The 17,693-nt window shown below is 48.4% G+C and overlaps 2 protein-coding genes across 4 annotated transcripts; one reads left to right on the top strand and one right to left on the bottom strand.

Moving 5' to 3' along the window:
• Positions 1 to 118: 118 nt before the first annotated feature.
• On the bottom strand, positions 119 to 8,619 carry Pmel (premelanosome protein). The gene is made up of 12 exons (XM_055601704.1): positions 8,553 to 8,619; positions 7,923 to 7,925; positions 5,613 to 5,723; positions 5,329 to 5,475; positions 4,319 to 4,453; positions 3,991 to 4,152; positions 3,099 to 3,767; positions 1,906 to 2,022; positions 1,630 to 1,714; positions 1,323 to 1,528; positions 1,141 to 1,228; positions 119 to 260 (listed from the first exon to the last, which is right to left on the bottom strand). Exons 1-12 carry the CDS (start codon positions 8,617 to 8,619, stop codon positions 119 to 121), a joined length of 1,932 nt encoding a protein of 643 aa, XP_055457679.1.
• Positions 8,620 to 9,774: 1,155 nt separating this feature from the next.
• On the top strand, positions 9,775 to 16,240 carry Cdk2 (cyclin dependent kinase 2). 3 transcript variants are annotated; one of them, XR_008719476.1, is made up of 9 exons: positions 9,775 to 10,112; positions 10,795 to 10,872; positions 10,962 to 11,082; positions 11,997 to 12,167; positions 12,925 to 13,026; positions 14,180 to 14,323; positions 14,625 to 14,828; positions 15,046 to 15,211; positions 15,728 to 16,240. XR_008719476.1 is itself a non-coding variant. In XM_055601476.1 (8 exons), exons 1-8 carry the CDS (start codon positions 9,997 to 9,999, stop codon positions 15,148 to 15,150), a joined length of 1,041 nt encoding a protein of 346 aa, XP_055457451.1. In that variant the 5' UTR covers positions 9,775 to 9,996; the 3' UTR covers positions 15,151 to 16,240. The 3 variants fall into 3 exon arrangements, 2 of the variants coding, with proteins under 2 accessions (XP_055457451.1, XP_055457547.1); XM_055601476.1 differs by having other exon boundaries at positions 15,046 to 16,240; XM_055601572.1 differs by lacking the exon at positions 14,180 to 14,323 and having other exon boundaries at positions 15,046 to 16,240.
• Positions 16,241 to 17,693: the final 1,453 nt, after the last annotated feature.

Raw genomic sequence — 17,693 nt, 5'->3', positions numbered from 1 at the left:
AAACCTAGCGCAAGGTTCTGAGAATTTATTTCAGGTATTGGGAGTCTCAAAGAAAAGCCGACAGAAAATACAAACACTGCTGCCAACCTCCAGGAAACTCACAGGCCCCTGAGAGGACTCAGACCTGCTGTCTGCTGAGGAGTGGGCGGTTCTCACCAGCCTGGCGAGTGCGGAAGACTGGGGGCAGGCACAGCCAGTGGGTGCCACCGAGTGGTGTTTGGGAAATAGGATGAACTGAACCCTGCTTCTTAAGTCTGTGCCTAGTGTGGAAAGAAAAGGGGACGTGGTCAGTAGTGGCAGCCTTCCTATGGCTCATCCTATATGGCGGGGTTACTTGGCCTTGACTGTAGCTCTTTCCCCTCTTCTCTACCCTCCCGTGTTCACCGTCTCTTGCCTCTTTAGCCACTGACATCCATTCCCCATTACCCCTATGAGTTTCTCTCAGTTAAGGTCTTTAGCAACCTACACCATTCTCTTTTGCTTTGTTTTGTGTCATTTGAGACAGGGTCTCACTACGTAGCCCTGGCTGTCCTGGAAACTCCCTGTTTAAACCAGGCTGGTCTCAGAATCACAGAGATCTGCCTGCCTCTGCCTCTGCCTCCCAAGTGCTAGAACCAAAGGAGTGTCCATCAGTGTCCTGCTGAACTTGCCTTTCTCAGGGGTGGATAATGTGCCTCACCTCAACTGCCCTGTGCTTTTTTCATTTTACACTTTCATGTACTTATTGTGGGCTGATGTTGTGGTCCACATGTGGAGGTCAGAGGAAAATTTTGGGGAATTTGTTCTCTCCTTTCCTGTGGGCACCAGGGATTGAATTCAGGTGGTCAGCCTTAGTGGCAAGTGCCTTTCCCCTCCAAACCAAACCACTGGCTTCTGACCCACTATTAATATTAGCAATTGTTTCGCAATTGCTTCCACCCCAGGAGGTTTGGCCACATATCATCTAATGCTAATAATGCTCAGAAATTTAAAGCTACTTCCCAAAGGTAGCAACGGCAGACCGCAGCCCAGGCCTGTCTGACTTCCACTCCCAGGCTCTCTCTTGAACACACACTTCCTCAAATGGAGTGGGAGTTGTTCACCCCTGAAGGAAGAGTAGTTGGTGGTAATGGATGAGCATCTGGATAGCAGAGCTCTTACCTATATATCAGAGATGCAAGGGCCACAGCCATCAACACCAGCAAGACGCCGACAAGCAAGGGGAACTGCCCAAGGCCATCTTCGTGATCTGTAAGCAAGAATCCCAGATACTGCTTAAGTACCTGCCCCCACCCCCAGCCTCTGTCCATTCCCTTTCTCCTAGTTCTTGTTCAAGTACCTACCAGGAACAACAAGTTGGGTGCTGGCCACTGCCAGGCTGTTAGAATTAGCCAAAGACACATTGAGGCAATAGGTCCCTGAGCCACCTTTCAGTATGTGGTGTAGAACCAGCTGGCAGTCAGGGCTTGGTGGCACAGGTTGGCATAGCCTCTGGGCAGGGGGCTGGCACCCTGGAGATGAAATGTCCATACAGGCTTCCTTGGGTTGCCTGAAAGAGTATGAGTTTTCATCAAGAGATCTAGGAAGGGACAGAACTCCAGAAAGTGACTCAATTCCAAGAGTTAGCAGGACAGCCAGCAGGACACTCACCCGCCTTGGCAGGACACCGTCAGCTCAAATGCATCCCCCTTACTGGAGGGCACAGCTTGCAGAATCTCCGCATTTTCAATACCCTCTGCAAGGTGCAACTTTTTAAGTTAGGATTCTTCTACCAAGACCATATACAGGAAACCCCATGGGATTTCTTACAATACGTTCTCTGCCATTAGGGTATTCTTAAGTAATTTCTCCCAAGGCATGCTACTACTGGGCAGCCCTACCAGCTGATACCTGCCTTCCTCAGACCCCAACATAGGCAAGACTCACGGACAATGTCCAGGGTGAGGGAGAAAGAACCATATCGATACAGAACACAATCCAGGGGAGCTTGTCTCTTCACAAGCATTAACGTGCCTGTGCCGTCCAGTAGAGGAGTGTCAGACACTGGAAGGAGAAGATTTGAGGGGGCAAAGTCAAGAGACAGAACTTTCTTGGAGACAGAGACCAAGCAGGTATTGTCCCAAGTACAGCTGGAGCTACAGGATGCTGGCTGGCTGTGAGTCGGCCAACATCTGATAAGTCTCATTTTCTATATAATAAAACTATGCTAGAAAGGAAAAAAAAAATGTTTTTCCCCTCAGGGAAAGAGAACGTACACACACACACACTCACACACACAACTGGAGAGATGGATCAGTGGCTTAAAGTACTGGTTGTTCTTCTAGAAAATCTGGATTCAATTCCTAGTACATACATGGTGGCTTACGACCATCTGTAACTCCAGGTCTAGGGCAATGCCCTCTTCTGGTCTTCATGAGCATCAGGCACGTAAGTGTTACACATACATGAAGGCAAAATGCCATACATATTGTTTTTTTAATTAAAAAAAAATGACAGCTCAAGGAGAGATGACTCAGTGGTTAGAGCACTGGCTGCTCCTCCAGAAGTCCTGAGTTCAGTTCCCTGCACCTACATGGTGACTCATGACCATCTATAAGGGATCTGATGTCCTCTTCTGGCATGAAGGTATGCAGCAGAGCACTCATGTAAAATAGTAAAAAAAAAATGACCAAAAAATCTCCAAGTATTTATCAGGTCCCACACTGGGCTAGGTTCTGGACTAGACAACTGGCCTGTGTCAACCCATTCTGCATCAGATCTCACTCCTTTATTTTGCTGTGGGGTGGAAATCCAGGAGTGGGAAATGGGAGAATCGAAACATTATGTGTTTATGCTTGAACAGAAGCATGTGAAACAGCTCTGCCAATGACCACAGCTTTTCCCCTTGGCTTCCTATCTGTTATCCTGGCACATAAAAACAAGTGGCCTAGGGAAAACTCATTTTTTGGACTCCACATCTCTTGCATGTTGTTAAGATAGTCTGCAGGCTTTAGAGCTAGTGAGAATTCTGAGGTGGACACAATGCTAAAGAAAAAACTGGTTAGCTTCTGGGTCTGGGTAAGACCTCAGAGTAGAGAACGGACAACTCACCTCCAAGAAACTCATTCTCATGTTCTTACCTGTAGTGCTTTCTATGGGCAGAAAGGGGCTGGCATCCGAACTCTCAGGTTCAGGGGTGGGTAGTTCTTCAGTGGTAGTTTCCGCCAAGTCTGTGGTTGCTGCTTGTGCCACTGTGGCTCCAGACGGCCTTCTGGGTGTGGCGCTTGTACCCTCAATAGTTGACATCTCTGCCAGTGTGGTGTCCATTACTGTTGAGGTCAGCATGTGCTCAGATGTAGTAGCTGTGCCTCCTGTTGTTGGCATTGGTACAGCTGTGGTTCCAGAGGGCTCTGTAGTCTGCATCTGGCCAGGTGGAGTGCCCACAACTTTTGTAGTGGTCCCTTGCCTAGATGTGGTTCCAGGTGCCTCTGCAGTTGGCGTGTAGCCATCTGTGGTGCCTGGGACTGGGGAGGAGCCACAGGAAACGAGAGGAATGGCAGCCTGCAGTACCACCTGGGCGGTGACTGAGCCCGACTCCAGGTAAGTATGAATGACTTCAACTGCCCGAGAGATCAGGGTCCCAGTTTTGTCTCCAAAGTCCCACGTGTAAGAGAGGTCAGCCTCTGCCAAATAGCCACTGGGATCATGGAGCTGAAGGGCAAATTTGAGAGGCTGATTTCTCAGGAAGTGCTTGTTCGCTCCATCCAAGGCCTGTAGCTGCGACACACTCACAGAGAAGGGGACCTGGTCTGTGGATGGAGCCAGAAAAATCAAAATGGGGACATCTCTTCCATAGCCACACTCTCAACCCACAAACTGGCCAGCTCTTTGTCTCAACCCCACCTTTTTCTGCCTAGGTCTTTCTGGCTCTCCCCTTTGAAAGTTGGCTACTGCTTCCTCTCTGCAGTCCAAGCCAGCCTCCCCACCTCCTGCCCAATGTCTGCCTGGCCTTGTTCCTTTCTAAGCCCTTACCAGTAATGGTGAAGGCTGATGTGGAGTGAGCGAGGGGCACGTAGCTCCTGGACCCCCGTCGGTGGTAGACAGTCACTTCCATGGCATGCGTACCCAGCCTTGCATGGCCTGTCATGATGCTCAGCCTGGACACTGGGCCCCCCAGAACTTGCCAGTACTGTCCTGAGAGCAAAGCATGGAAGGGGAGGCAGCCGGTCAGAGAGAACGGAGAGGGAAAGTATAAAAAAGGCTTCAGAGAAGGGAAGTTGAGGGACCATGTCTGGAAGGGGGCGGGGGGAGGCTCCTCAGGCAGAATTACAGTTGAGAATGGGCTGCTGGGAGACCTCACCCCAGGTCTTCCAAACGTAGACAAAGCTTCTTCTCGGAGGCTTAGGACCAGATAGGCATGGTCCACCATCAGGGAAGACGCAGGCATCATCAGGTTCCTCTGGATACACTGGCTGTCCTCCCCACACCTGGCTCCCTGGAAAGGAAGTACAGGTCTTTCTTTTGTGTGCATTCAGACCCCTAACCTCGTTCCTGGTAGAGGGGGCTGTGGCAGTGCTTAGCCGGGACTACAGTCTCTGTTCTATACCCACGTCAGGTGGGAGCTGGAGAGCAGGCGATGTAGAGAAACCACAACTCAAGATTCATATGCATACGGGACATAGTAAGAGACCGGATATCCCTAGACTAAATGTGTGCAGTGGCTCTGTGGCGAGACTGATAGCAGCCGCAATAACAGTATTTACCGTAGATGCTGGCAACTCTGCTGAGCACTTTCTATAGATGAGCCTGTATTCCTAACAGTCTGTCAAGCCACCGACCCACTGTCCAGACAGGAAAACAGGCACGCATCTACTGCAGGGTTTACATCTAAGCCTGTGCAGCTTCAGGGATCTGCTGTCTTCCAGTTCGGAAACTGGAATTTTGTCTGTTCGCTAATTTTAGTCTATGTTACCTTTCATATGCTTACAGTATTTATTGACTGTAATGAATATAAACATAAGTTGTTTTGTGTTTAAGATTCTGTGGGGTCTGGAGAGATGGCTCAGAGGTTAAGAGCACTGGTTGCTCTTCCAAAGGTCCTGAGCTCAGTTCCTAACAACCACATGGTGGCTCACAACTATCTATAATGAGACCTGGTGCCCTCTTCTTGCCTGCAAATGCAGGTATAATACTGTATAAATAATAAATAAATAAATAAATCTTAAAAAAAGATTCTATAGGGGATAAAGTCAATGGAATAGCACTTGGCAAGCACATGGGAAGCCTTAGGTTTGAACCTCTGGTTTCCTGGGGATACCTGGGAATTGGAGCCACAGGAGTAAGGCTCAAGAGGCAGAGAGGGATCCTTACCATTGATGACGGTGTCGTTGGCCCAGATAACCTGCCCATCTGGCAGCACCTTTTGACTTCCAGGGAAGTGCAGGACAATGGCAAAAGAGGCGTTGGCACCAACCAGTGTAGGCCCATCATTACTGACCTTCAGAGATACCTGGCCACCTGGGAGGGACGCTGCATTAGCCTCCCTCTGGCTTCCCCGCCAAACCTCCCTCCCAGCCTGCTTAAGTTCAACCCAGTTCTTACTCTCCTCATATCTCATTCCCACCATGCCTTTCCCCAGAATTTACAAATCCTACCTCTCCAGCAGTTAGGCCCCTGAACCTCTGTCCACTCAGGGTACAGCTGCCTGTTCCAGCCTTTAGTTCCAAGTTGCCTTGGGACACCAAGCCATTCCCGATTCCTGGATCCTAAAAGAAATGCGCCATAAGCCCCTTGGATCCTGATGTCCCATTTCATATCACTGTTACCTTCAAATTGGAATTATTAATTTTGGTGGGTGGAGGGCAACACAGAGGCCGAGCACCGGGCCTGATGCCTGTGAGCACTCTACCATTGAGCTACATTCTCAACCCTCTTTTTCTTCTCTTTAAAAGATTTTATTAATTTTTTTTTTTAAGCTGAGTATAGTGGTGCATACATTTAATCCCTGCACTCAGGAGGGAGAGGCAGGTGGATCTCTGTGAGTTCCCGGACAGCCACAGCTACATAGGTGCCCTTTCTCAAAAAAGCCCAGCCTGGCCTGGAACTCGCTTTGTAGACCAGAGTGAACTTGAACTCACAGCCTCTAGATTGCTGGGATTAAAGGCATGAATCATCACACTAGAAATATTTTTTTTAATTTAGATTATTATTTACATACACACACACACACACACACACACACACACATGCGCTCACACATGCATGCACCAGACAATGGTGTATGTGTAGGGGTTAAGTGATTTTAATTAAAAATTTAAAAGCTTATGGTGCTGGGCGGCGGCGGCCTTTAATTCCAGCACTCAGGGAGGCAGTGCATGCCTGGTGACCACTGAGGTCAGGAGAGGGCATGTGATCCACTGAGTCTGGAGTGACAAACAGTGAGCTGCCATGTGGGTGCTGGCGAGTAAACCTGGTCCTCTACCAGAGCAGCCACTGAGCTAACTCTCCATTCCTGGAGGGGGGGATGGAGGAGGAAGGAAAGAGAGAAAGAAGACCAGTGTGGCAAGAAGGAGGAGTGATAAACACAGCACAGGTTGGAGGTGGGGACAGAGCAGACGTAGCTATGATTTAACTGGGGGTAGCATTTCTGGTCTGTAATCCCAGCACCAGAAGAGAAGCAGAAAGGTCACTGCAAGTTGGAGACCACATGGTCTACATGGCAAGCACCAGGCCAGCTGGGGCTACACTGGGAGACCAGAGCTAAAATACACGTTTAATAAGAGAAGAAAGGAATGTCTTCCACATCCCTCACTCAAATCCAAAGCCACCAGCATTTTGATACATTTGCTTTCTTTTTGTTGGTTGCTGTTTTTGTCTAAAATATGTATTCAGAAGAAAGTCTTGGGCAAGGGAGATGGCTGATGGAGTAAAGATGCTCTCTGCCAAACCTGACAACCTGAGTTTTGCTCCCCAGACTCACATGGTAGAGAAAAAAAAATTAAAGTCACTGTTCAAAATGTATGCACCAGCACCTTAACAGCCTCAGATGTGTGGGTGTGGACAGAATGTCACAAAACACATCAAGGAACTCAGCAGCAACAACAACAAAACAAACGGGGCAAGTAGGGTACAGGCAGCCTTTGCTGCTCTGTGGGCTCTTCTTAGCCACAGTTTCGCCCCTATCACTAGATAGGAGGAAAAGGATGAAGCGGAGAGACTGGGATCCCTGAATGTAACTTCTTCCCTTTTGTTTCTTCTTTGAGCATGACCACAAACAAGCCACAACCAACCCCCACTGAACAACCTATTGGCATTTATATACCCTCTTAAAAGTTCCTAGAATTCCAAACATCACACAATTGCAGAAACTATCTGCAACTGGCAAAACCATGCCTTTGCATGAGGTAAATCATAGTCAGCTGCTGTGGACAGTCCGAAGCAGCCCCACATCCCCACACCTGGGAAAAAAAACGAAAACACATTCCTATACTTCTGTATTTATAAAAGAAACCAAAATTCCAAAACTGTCAAAACTGTTATTCCAATAGCACACACCTGTCTGTGATTCCAGCACCCAGGAGGTAGAAGCAGAAGGATCTACTACATAGTGAGTTCAAGACCAGTGTGGGATTCATGAGACGCCCCCACCCCATCTTAAAAAAGGAATGAAAGAAAGAAAAAAAAAAACCCTGGAAATTGCAGTAAAAATGAAGAAGCAAAGAAGCCAGGTGAAGGAACTTTCTAGAAGTTTATGAAACCAGATAGAAAAAAGATGGTATGATGTACATTCCACAGCAGAACTGTCCTTATGCCAATCCTAATGTCCACAGGGAGCCAGGGACTGTGCTGAGGGTCGGCCTGTGGTCAGCTCAGAGGGGTCAGCCACGAAGCAAGGGCAGTCATAAGATGCACCATTCTTTTTGACTGCCCACTCACCCTCTTCAGCAGCACGGGACATTCCAGACCCTCTCACCAGCCTTAACTCCCTCCCTTGCTCATGTCACGAGGGCTCAATCCTCCAGAGTCCTTTCATGTGATGCTCAGCTGAGACCCTTCTGCTTGTCTCTCCCAGCCCTGGAACAGAAGGCCTGTGCTGCATTCATCTATCCCTGCCCAAGCGCAGAAGGTGGTATCAGCCCAGTCTAATTTGAATACCATATTCTTTTTCTCTCTGCTTTAAATCTCCTACCACAAACACTTCAGCTGTTACCTAAAGGACCTCACTCACGCCACCGCCTTGGAGGCGCTGAGCCTGCTGACTGCCTGCGAAGCCTCAGGATAAGTGCTGGGGTCTTCTGCCCCTTGAGTCAGATAATACCTCTAATGCTCAACCCTAAATTTCACATTTAAAGCTGGGCACAGTGGTTCAAGTCTGTAATCCCAGTACTTAGGAGGTAGAAGCATGAGGATCAGGAGTTCCAGACCATCCTTGGCTACATAATGAGTCTGTGGCTAGCCTGGACTACACCGTACCTTTTCTTGAACAAATAAAAACAAACAAAAGCATATCCTCACTAAATCAAGTCAGAGAAGCCTGAAGGTTAGAAGGGGGAACCCACAGCAGCTGTGGCTCCTGACCACAAAGGGACACTCACCTATGGCTCCCACAGCCAGCAGAACACTCAGCACAAACCAGGGGAGAAAGCACCTCTGTACACCCATGCTGCTCTTCCTTCCAGCGCCAAAGGTGCAGGGGGTGGGAATGCGCCCCACTATAGAAAGGGAGGCTCATTTACATAGCCCTTCCTCCTCTCCCTCCAGAGGAGGGGGAACTTGGGAGGAAGGGAAGGCTCAGAACTGATTTTAGCCCCTTCCCCACCCCACTGCTCAACGACAGTTTCTGGTTTCATTGGATCACGTTCATCCTGACGCACTGGCTAACGGCCACAATTCACACACTTCATAGTCACAATTCAGCAAGAAAGACAGAAACAATGAATTGAGTCAAACCAAGAATTCCTTAAGACCGAAACAGCACCTTTACCCAAAAGTAGCCAGAAAGGACTGGGAGTGTAGATTCCCAGCAATAAAACAACAAAACCAACTGATGAATGCCTGAAACAGTGAGAAACGACTCTGTTTTCTAGCCAAAGAATTTTTTACAATAAGAGACCCCATTTTCCAGCCAATTCCAGGACAGCCAAGGCTACACAGAGAAACCTTGTCTCGGGGTGTGTGTGGGGGGGGCTGGGGAGTCCCGATTCCGTGCCCCACATGAAGGCACACAGGAGGCAGAGCCAGACGGATCTCTGAGGGTTTGAAGCCAACCTGGACTTTTTAACCCGTTCAGGTTAACCAGGGACGCATTACAAAAGTCTTGTCCAAAAAGGGGGTAGGAGTGCTGGAGAGACGTCTCAGCAGTTAAGAGCACCTGCTGCTCTTGCAGAAGACCAGCGTGCGGCTCCAGCACCCAAGTCTAGCTCACAGCCGCCTGTAACTTCAGTCCAAGGCAGCTGCTGCTTCTGTGGAACCTTCACAAAGACACGCGCGCGCACACAACATAAGTTAACATAAATACATATATTTATTTAAAGACTCCAAGAAGTTTGCTTTTTAAACGAGGCTCTCTTGGCCAGGCGGGATTTAACCTCACCCGAGGAGTGGTGAAAAGTGAGTGAAAGGTAAGGAAAGCCACGGACCAGCGACACCACCAGTTCCGGCCGGCGGAGCCGAAACCAGGAACTGGTGGAAAGTTGCGCGGTGGCCCCTTGGCTAGCCCGCCGGGGCGGAGCCTTCGCGGCGGGAGCGCGGGGTCCGGCCCCCTCGTGACGTTCACCAATCGGGAGGGAGGGAGGCGGAGCCAGGGAAACGCGGGAAGGAGGGGTGGGGCCTCGGCTGGCCGTCTGGAGCCGTGGGGGAGGCGGCAACATTGTTTCAAGTTGGACAAATTGTTAAGGGCTGAGCTTTCCTAGCGTTCCATCCCGCGCTGGGGCTGCCGTGCTCACCTTGGCCCCCAGGTCCTCCGCCCCGAGTCGGGCCCGCTTTCTTCGGGTTCCCGGGCCCCGCTCCCGGGGGCCTGAGCCGCCTCACTAGCGCTCCATGGAGAACTTCCAAAAGGTGGAGAAGATTGGAGAGGGCACGTACGGAGTGGTGTACAAAGCCAAAAACAAGTTGACGGGAGAAGTGGTGGCGCTTAAGAAAATCCGGCTCGACACGTGAGTGGCCTCCGGAGCCGGAACTCCTTTGCCTGGACCTCTTGGCACCCCCCCCCCAACCCCCTACCCCAACAGGCGGGTAGCCGTCTGGGACCGGAAGGTAGCGGGGAGGGACTCCTGAAGCGAGCGGTGGGTCGGCGGACGGTAGACGCTGTCTCGGAGGAGACTGTCGGGGGCATTCGGGGAGAACTTCCTTCTCGTGCTCCACTCGGTGTGCTCCCAAATCTGCAAGCCGAGAGACCTGGGAAGAGAAAGTGGGGGTGGGAGCCGGGCTAGGGGCAGGACTGTTCATGGAGCTGAGTTGTGTGGGAACAAGAGAAAAGTTCCTTTCTGAATGGAGAGCTCTCACTGCTGCAGCCCCACACTTAGAACCCTCACCCTCTTTCAAAAGAATGGCAGTTGAGACTCACTGGCCCCCTGGGGAGGCTGGGGGCTACTGTCAGCCCTCTCCCCTATTACCTTTTCTCTGCTTCTCACTCAACTGGAGGCTCCACTTTCCTTCCACTGGAAAAAAGAGGAAATAATGACCCAAAACGTGTCTAAAAGCCACACCCTGACTACGAAGGCATTAACTCCTGACAGCACCTTTCCTTTCTGACTTCCTAAGAGGTTTGGGGTTGTGTCCCTGAGAGAGTAACGTTTGCAACCATATTCTCGTCTCTGTTTTCCCCACCTCTCCAAGTGAGACTGAAGGTGTACCCAGTACTGCCATCCGAGAGATATCTCTGCTTAAGGAGCTAAATCACCCAAATATTGTCAAGTAAGTATCATCTGAGCTGATCACCAACATGACATGTTTTAGTCTGAATTTCTCTCCCTCAACTCCGTTTCCTGGACCTTCCCTCGCAGGCTGCTGGATGTCATCCACACAGAAAATAAGCTTTACCTGGTTTTTGAGTTTCTGCACCAGGACCTCAAGAAATTTATGGATGCCTCTGCTCTCACAGGCATCCCTCTTCCCCTCATCAAGGTATCCTCATCAATATTGTAGGGGAAACTAGAGGCAGGTAATTCAGACTAGTAATGATGGCTTTTTCTTTTTTTTCAGACTTCAACCCCCACCCTTTAATTGTTTTGCTTTTTCTGCTTATTGTAGTCATTAACCCTAGAATGGACAAAAGAGTCAACATTGAGCTCCTGTGAGCCAACCTAGACAGCTCAGACAGAAGATCAGATAACATTCTGATAAATGGGGTTGAGGGGCAATTAGGGGGGTCCTTCAAAAAATTCTTCCATCTGTGATGTGGGAGAAATGCCCAGTGAGTCTCTGCTGTCTGTTTTAGAGCTGGGCTCCTGGAGCTACTTGGTATGTGTCAGCAAGCACATATTCAGCACACAGTTAGCACCTTCAGGGTGCTAGGCACGGGGTATTGGAAGGGATGCTAAAATCGAGTGATGTCTGTATCCTTGACAGGCTGAAAATCCAGTGAAAGAAATAGCTATTAAATGTGTGGTTATATTGTAGTTATGTGTGTTGGCTCATAGTTACACTACTAACACTTGGGATGCTGAGGCAGGAGGATGTCAGTGAGTACAAGGACAGTATAGGATTCAAAGTTCCAGGCCAAGAAGACACTATATTAAAAAACAAACAGGGCTGACAAGATAGCTCAGCAGGTAAAGGTGCCTGCCTCCCAGCCTGACAACCTGAGCTCCAGCCCCGGGTCCCACACAGCACAAGAAGAAAACCAACTCCTACAAGTTGTCCTCTGACTTCCACACATGCTCTCTCCACAAATAACTAAATAAATGAGTGAAACCCTAAAAATGTGTAGCGTAGCCGTTATCTAACATAGTTAAGGTTTTATTGAATTTTGGGGACAAATAACAAGTTGTATCTGCTCGTTGTGATGAGGAAACAAACCTCCCTGTCTCCTCTGGCAGAGCTATCTGTTCCAGCTGCTCCAGGGCCTAGCGTTCTGCCATTCCCACCGGGTCCTACACCGAGACCTTAAGCCCCAGAATCTGCTTATCAACGCGGAGGGGTCCATCAAGCTGGCAGACTTTGGACTAGCAAGAGCCTTTGGAGTCCCTGTTCGCACTTATACTCATGAAGTAAGTTCTCTGTGGCCTTCTCTAAGAATCTTGGGAGATGTTCATAACAGCATTCACAGATTACCAAAATACTGGGGCAAGAGTTCCTCGGTAAATGGAATCTGACAACCCAGTGGTCCTCTTTTATTTAGAGTATTTGGGTGTTTTGCTTGCATGCATGTCTGTACCACCTGCCTGGCTGATCTTCACAGACATCAAAAGAAAGCGTCTGGTTTCCTGGAACTGTAGTTACAGATTGCTGTGCACTGCCATATGGGTAGTGGGAATTGACCCCTAGTCCTTTGCAAGAATAACAAGTGCTGAGCCATCTCTAGCCCTTAATCAAAGGGTCTCAAGACTTGCACTAAGTTCACGTCTTGAGGTTACCTAGACTTAGATACTAAGCCAGGAAAGCTGGTTGGCATGCCATTTAAATGTCAGGTTTTCCAGGAAAGCCCTGAGTCTGGGGGTTCAGAATACCTGGGTGAGGATGGAGAGCTGGCTCAGCCATTAAGAGTGTCTATTGCTCTCGTAGGGACCTGAGCTCAGTTCCCAGAGCCCATGTAAGACAGCTCCTGACCCATGTCAGGATGAGACAGTTTCTCTTGCCTTAAGGTACTGCACAGTTGTGGAAACCTACATAGACACACATGTGTACACATTATTAAAATAAAAACGTCCTTTTTAGAAGGAAAAGATGGAAGGTAACAGAGTTCTGTTGAGGTAAGGTATGTGACGCTCCTTGCCCTGAAACCCTTATTGTCCTCTTGCGCCCCAGGTAGTGACCCTGTGGTACCGAGCGCCGGAAATTCTTCTAGGCTGCAAGTACTACTCCACAGCCGTGGATATCTGGAGCCTGGGCTGCATCTTTGCTGAAATGGTATGGAAGCCAGCCAGGTTCTAACCAACCTACTCACATCCACATCCAAGAGTGAAACCCATTTGTTGGCCTGGAAGCATGGCCCTTTATCACAGGGTCCTCTCAAGTGTCACTGCTGTTAGTTAGTTACCTGATACAATTTTAGATATCCCTAAGCAGAGCTAGTTATCTAGTATGTATCTTATCCCCAAATGAGGCAAACCCATTCTGTACCCATTCGGCTGTTTTATTTGTGTTCTGAGATAGTTTCATTGTGTAGCCCAGACTAGACTAGCTTCATGTTCTTGATCTTCTGCTTCAGCTCCTCCTCCCACCATGGCTGTCTAGCCCATGGGATTGAGTTGACAGGCATGAGCAGCCATGCTGTCTCCACTCATTCAGCTGTTTCAGCTTTAGTTCTCAAATACTTGGAAGAATGAATTCCATTTAGTACAGCAGGTGGCCCATAGGTCAAATGCTCCCAACGGTAGCTGTGGCCTCAATACAAAATCATAAACTTATAAAACAGAATGGGTTTTTGTTTTGTTGCTTTTTGTTTTGTTTTGGGGTTTTTGGTTTGGTTTGTTTTTTTTGAGACAGGGTTTCTCTGTATAGTCCTGGCTGTCCTGGAACTCATTCTGTAGATCAGAGTGGCCTTAAACTGAGAGATCCACCTGCCTCTGCCTCCCAAGTGCTGGGATAAATGGTGTGTGCCCAGGTTTGTTTTTTTAAAAACTTGATTTAATGGTACTTGACCTTGAACTTTGTGGATGACAATGTCATGTTGCAGTTCGAAAACTGGACAAGTCTGATTTTATTTCCTTCATTTGTCCTATAGACCTGCTCTTGGAAACAAGGAGTTTAGTAAAGTCAGTTGTGTTCAGCTGATCCACATCTATCATTTTTGTAGACTTGGTCATGCCCTAGCCCCCCAACCTCTGGCTTTTTAGAATGAAGGATCCTTGAAGCCTGGCTTCATATGGGAGCTCCCATCCCATTTAATGCAACAGTAGGTAGACAGATCAGTAATATTTTTATGGTCCTTTGGGTTGAAACTAGGGGCTTGGAGACCATTAGCCTAGATATAGATATACATATAGAGTGTGAATTTATCCACCAGTACCTTACAATTGCCCATATTCCTCTCTCAATTCATCAAAAAATATTTGTTAAGCACCTAGTGTGTACCCAGCACCATGCTAAGTGCTGTGGGGAACACAGAAGAAATGGAAGACACAGTCTCTGCCCGCTGTGCTCCTATCTAGAAGTGGCTGCATCACAAGGAGGGGGGATGACCGCAGTGTCTACCCCACACCCCGTGAGTGGCTTGGGATCCCTTTGCTACGTGTCAGTGGCACCCCAGACAGTCACCCCCTCCCAGCCCCACCCAGCCTTGGGGAACTACGAAGCCATGGTTGGGGGAAGGAAGGAGGGGCGAGGAGACAGATGAAGGGACTTCATTGTCTCAAGCTCTGTATGACCGACCCCATGAAAAGCCCTGGGGAGGGAAGTCATGGGCCCTGCTGACCTTCCACTGCCTGTGGGAACCTCCTTTGTACAAGGGGCAGTGTGGACTGACGTCAATGTGGGTCTTGGCTTTTCTATTTCCCCATTTTCAGGTGACCCGTCGGGCCCTGTTTCCTGGAGATTCAGAGATTGACCAACTCTTCCGGATCTTTCGGACTCTGGGGACCCCAGATGAGGTGGTTTGGCCAGGAGTTACTTCTATGCCTGATTATAAGCCAAGTTTCCCAAAGTGGGCTCGGCAAGATTTTAGCAAAGTTGTGCCTCCCCTGGATGAAGATGGACGGAGCTTGCTATCGGTAAGAGCCCGGAATGGATGCCTTTTCCCATTTCCCAGAGAAGAGCCTTTTCTGGATACAGAGAAGCCCCTGAACTCTGTTAGAAGTGCCTTAGTCCTTGCTTCCTCTGGTCATCAGGAGGCTGGTTCAGATATGGGAGGAGGGAGATGAGAACTGGCTAAGAAGAATGCTCGTGCCCTGTTATGTCCCTGAAGTCAGAATATATCTCTTCTTCCAGCAAATGCTGCACTACGACCCCAACAAACGGATTTCAGCCAAAGCAGCCCTGGCTCACCCCTTCTTCCAGGATGTGACTAAGCCAGTACCCCACCTTCGACTCTGATGCCCTTCCCAAAGCCCTATTAACCTTTGGTCTGACTTGACTCTGGGCCGTTTGGACACAGGTCAGCCTTCTGCTCTTTTCTGGCTGTCTTGGCACTCATCTTTTCTCCTGGCCAGCTAGCTCTGGGGATTCAGAGGTGCAGGGAAAGATTAGGTGAAAAGGAAAAAGGTTTGGTATTAGATGCACTTAACTCAGCCTCCAGCACCTTCTCTTCTTCTTCTTAGTCATTACTGAGAAGGATTGGAACTCGAAACAAAACATCACTGACCGTTCTCCCCTGTGTCAAGTTTTGCCATCTCAGTCTTAAACTGTCTCATAATTATTATGTCCCATGTTTAGGAAAACAGACCCAGACCTGCTGCCACTGTTTAGTAAAGGCCAACTGATAAGCAGAAGTCTAAGTTGGGACATTTCAGAACCAAGCAAGAGGGGTCTGTTTTAATGAATTAGACTTAAAAATAGATGTAAGCAGTTTATACCTTAGTTTTAGTGTTTGGCCTTGCCTAGCAATCAAAGAGGCCCAGTTGGAGAAGCAGAAGAAATGATTCCCTTTGAAAGAAATGACTATCTTCTCCAGGCAAGAAGAGCCGGAAGGGCACAGGGATCACGCTCTGCTGCAGTCTGTTCATGGTGGTTCACACAGCAAGGTGAAAGACACTCTAGTTCTTCCTTTTAGCAATTTTATTGTTTTCTGGTGCTGACGACTGAACCCAGGACTTTGCCCTCGCTGAGCAGACACACCACCAGTGAGCCACATTTCTAGCCCTGTCTTTGGAGTTGTCAGAGGTCCCTGTTGCCATCTTCCTCTGAGAGTTACCCCTCACTCCATAGGAGTGGAAGCAAGGCTTTAGATGTCATGACAATGCTGGGATTTTAAAGGCTTTGACCTGGTTGGGTCATTGGGGGAAATTTTCTATAAGAGAGTGAACAATTATATTTATATTTGAAGTTACAGTAGTTTGGATATTTTAGTGGTTTTCTTTTCTTTTTTTTTTAGTGTGGATGGATTTGTTGCCATGTGCACTTTGGGATTCAATTGTTTAAAGAAAAGATTTCTTTTATGATTTTCTTTCTTCTCCCACCCCTTGTCCTCCAGTGTTCTGTTAATATATTATTTTTAATTTAGTTTGTAATTCATTAAAAGAAAATATTCTCAGTTTTATAGTGAATCTCTTTCCTATTCCTCATTTATTTATTTATTTACTGAAAAATGGTGTAGGTGAAAATCTGAATGTGAGTAAGTTGTTAAATGATTTCAGATCTGTGTCCCTAATCTCTGTTTATGCAGGACACCCTCCTATGCCTTGCCGTGGGGTGTCTTTAATGGGTATCGTTCCCACTTACAGGTGGGGAAACGGGGATTTTCTTCCTACTTTTTCCTAAGGAACAGCTAATCTCTCCTTTTCCCTATTCACACATGCACACGAATAGAAAACACTGTTTCGGTTTTTCTGTTAGCATCAAGTTGATTGATGGGGCTTCAGGGATATTCATCCCAACACCCCAATTCCCAGAAAGCTTTTACCATTTGTGCAGGGTTTTGTTTGGTTGGTTTGGAAATTAGGTGTACATGTTTGAGTGTGCGAACATGAGTCTCCAGTGCCTGCAGGGGCCAGGAGAGGGCATTAGCTCTCGAGAGCGGCTCCTGCTCGGAACTGCTGATCTATCTCTCTAGCCTGTCTGAGGCCCTAGGTTCAATCCTCCGTACCACAAAAAATCCTCAGCAAAGTTGTCCAAATAGTTTATCCACATTTACAAACAATTCAGAAAATATCAACTATATGACAATTTAGAAGGTTTAAAGTGTCTTCAGACTTCAAATCTTTGCTGTTGTCATGGTTTTACACCATCAAAAAATTTGGCAGTCCACCCAAAATCTCCTGTTCTCTAATGCTCCACTAAAATGAACTTATGAGAGAAAGTTCCTTAAATTCCCCGATTTCAGGTCCTTCAAAAGGTTGGATATCCTAATTTGACACAGAAAGATGGGCACTGGAGGCTGGTCTGGAACTCATGGAGCTCCTCCTGACTGCTAAGATGAAAGGCTTGGCCACCAAGCCCAGGGTTTTGTCGCCGCCGCCCTCCCCACCCCCAAACGGAGCCCTTGTCTCAAGAAACGAGAGGAGGATGACCTAGAACTCCTTCCTAATCCTGCCTCCACCTCCCCGCGCTGTGCTGGATGTGACAGGTCTGCCACACCACACCCGGCCAAGAGCCTTCCTAGGGCTTCTTTCGCGCTCGCCTTGCCTGCCACTCAAATTCGAAAATTTCCCAGTACTGGTTAAAATTTCTTTTTGGCCCGCCTCACCCACTCACCTGATTACATGTTTACGAGTCAAAAGGCGAGGAGGGGCGTCATGGGTGTCGGAGTTTTATTGGCTGACACACATGCCTGTCAGTACTGCACCGCCCCCTTTCTCAGGACCTCACTCTCTAGTGGTTTCTCGTCCTGTCAATCTTCAAGCCTTCTCTTTTAGCTATTGGTTTCCGGCCCCGCCATTCCAGCTCTTGCGTGTACTGGTTGGTGACAGCAGCCCTAAAGC

Source organism: Psammomys obesus, unplaced genomic scaffold (genome assembly GCF_907164565.1).
Source record: "Psammomys obesus unplaced genomic scaffold, mPsaObe1.curated_primary_1811, whole genome shotgun sequence".
Lineage (NCBI taxonomy): Eukaryota > Metazoa > Chordata > Mammalia > Rodentia > Muridae > Psammomys > Psammomys obesus.
Note: the sequence above shows the minus strand (reverse complement) of the source record. Positions and strands in the feature narration are given on the sequence as shown.